Source organism: Galeopterus variegatus, unplaced genomic scaffold (assembly GCF_000696425.1).
Source record: "Galeopterus variegatus unplaced genomic scaffold, G_variegatus-3.0.2 Scaffold4933, whole genome shotgun sequence".
NCBI lineage: Eukaryota > Metazoa > Chordata > Mammalia > Dermoptera > Cynocephalidae > Galeopterus > Galeopterus variegatus.
In genome coordinates, this window is record NW_007731044.1 from 298,801 (window position 1) to 300,703 (window position 1,903).

The window sequence follows — 1,903 nt, forward strand, 5'->3', positions numbered from 1 at the left end:
TTTTTATTTTTTAGAGCTGTTTAATTTTCTTGTGCATTATCAGGGATAGCGATTAGATTTTACTGCTGTTATGCAGGATTGGTCAGGCACGGACTAAAAACGCAGTTAGTTCTCTACCCTCATTGGTAGGAAGAGTGTGTCCTTCAAATGCACTAGTTTAATCAAAGCTGCAGTTTCTTGCAAGGTAGGGGAATGGGAAGTTTCTTACCATTTGGCGGTCCTATGTCGCCACCTGCTGGTGCATCAGAATGATCTGATTCTACTTCCCAGTCGATGTCTGATGGAGATAACTCAATGTTGTTCGATGGAGATAACTCAGTGTCAGAGTGCACGTCGACAGACAAAGAAACCGACTCAGGGTCTTCGTGAATATGCAGCACAACCAGCTGGGGTTCAGGCTGCCTGCTTTTGGTTTCAGTGTGGTTTCCCTCATTTCTCCCATCTGGAAGAGCAGAAAGCAGTATCCCTGCTGCTTCGCTTTCCAGAGACTCATCCCCTGGGGACCCAGCTTCCTCTGTCGTTTCTGCACCGTGGGCAGGTTCCGTGAGAGAGGATAAATCAAAGGGCGGTGTGTATGGTGCCAGCGATCTCTTCAGAGCGTCTTCCTCCAAGGGAGGGTCACCACCATAGAGGAAATGTTCGGGCTCTTTCATTAGATCTTCATCGATATTTTGGCTCATTACATCAGATTCAAAATCACCCCATGAGGCTTCAGATGAACAGATATCTTGCCTCCCTGCGTCCCCATCACCTGGTGTTTCCGGATGGCCTTCTGACAATGTCAATTTACTCATGTCATCTATTGTTCCCGTGGATGTGTTCATACCTGAGGCATCACTGAAACTATGGTCAAAGGCAGCTTCACTTACGTCCAGGCAAGTGTCTGAGACTAGTAAAGCATCGATAACTGCAGCGGGATTCTCAGGAGCAAAAGGCTGCTCACAGCCAAACCAGGTTCTTGCACCTGAATGACTTTCAGGAGAAAAGTCCTCTGATACCCAAGGGCTGTCGCCTTCCATAGTAAGCTCTTGGTGAGTTACAAAAATGCTAGTTTGCACATTTTCAATCCCTGGGATTGTTCTGTTGTCGGGTTCCACAATTGGTGCTGTCCCTGGGCTGGTTCCTTGTTCTGATGCTTTTACACCTGTATGGTTGTCACCATTTGCTGCAGAGGGTTCAGGAGGACTTTTATGAGAGGCGGGCTGAGATGTGCCATTCATGTTTGCTTGATTGCTGGTTGGAGGCAGCGGAATTGCATTGTCAGAACAGAGCTCTGAACTGTATGGGACAAATTCCTGCCCAGGCTCCCAACTGGGCCCTTCACTCGTCTTTGGCTCAGTGAGATGAAACTCACCAGATTCCACGTCAGGTCCCCTGCAAGCACTGATGTGCTGCTCAGTCTCTTGCTTTGCTTCAGAGTCATGACATATATCAGGGCTGCTGGAAGCCTGAGAATTGCTGTCATGGTCACAGTGAGTGACTATATCGGGGCCCTCACCATCTACTTTCAAACTGAGGGGCTGCTTAGCATCCACCCACAGGTCAGGCGAAGCTGTGGCCAGTTGCTCACCCTCTTGGAAGTTGCCATGTAAAATATCTGGAACAAAGGCATCTTGGGGACTCTCACTCGGGGTAGAGCCACCCCATTCGGAGGATAACTTCTTTACTAATTGTGTGGGAGAACTGACAGCTGGGAAATTTTCTGTGGCAATGCTTGAATTTGTCATTTCACTGAGGTATGATTTCTCTTGTTCCCACCAATTTGTTTCTGGACACACAATAGTTGAAACATTAGATATAACACGTTCATTTTCACCTGTGTGAGGAGATGGGTCTGGTTGATCCCAAGCTGACAGCACGGTGTCCTGGCACTGCTCTTGGGTAGGCATTTCAGCAGCGAGTC

At 48.0% G+C, this 1,903-nt stretch overlaps 1 protein-coding gene across 1 annotated transcript in view; it reads right to left on the bottom strand.

Moving 5' to 3' along the window:
- Window positions 1-1,889, bottom strand: part of LOC103604045 (protein prune homolog 2-like) — an 86,812-nt gene extending 84,923 nt beyond the window's left edge. Inside the window, exon 1 of the mRNA XM_008588633.1 lies at window positions 209-1,889. Coding sequence (XP_008586855.1) covers window positions 209-1,889 — 1,681 coding nt within the window. The remainder of the gene's footprint in view (window positions 1-208) is intronic.
- Between the last annotated feature and the right edge of the window lie 14 nt (window positions 1,890-1,903).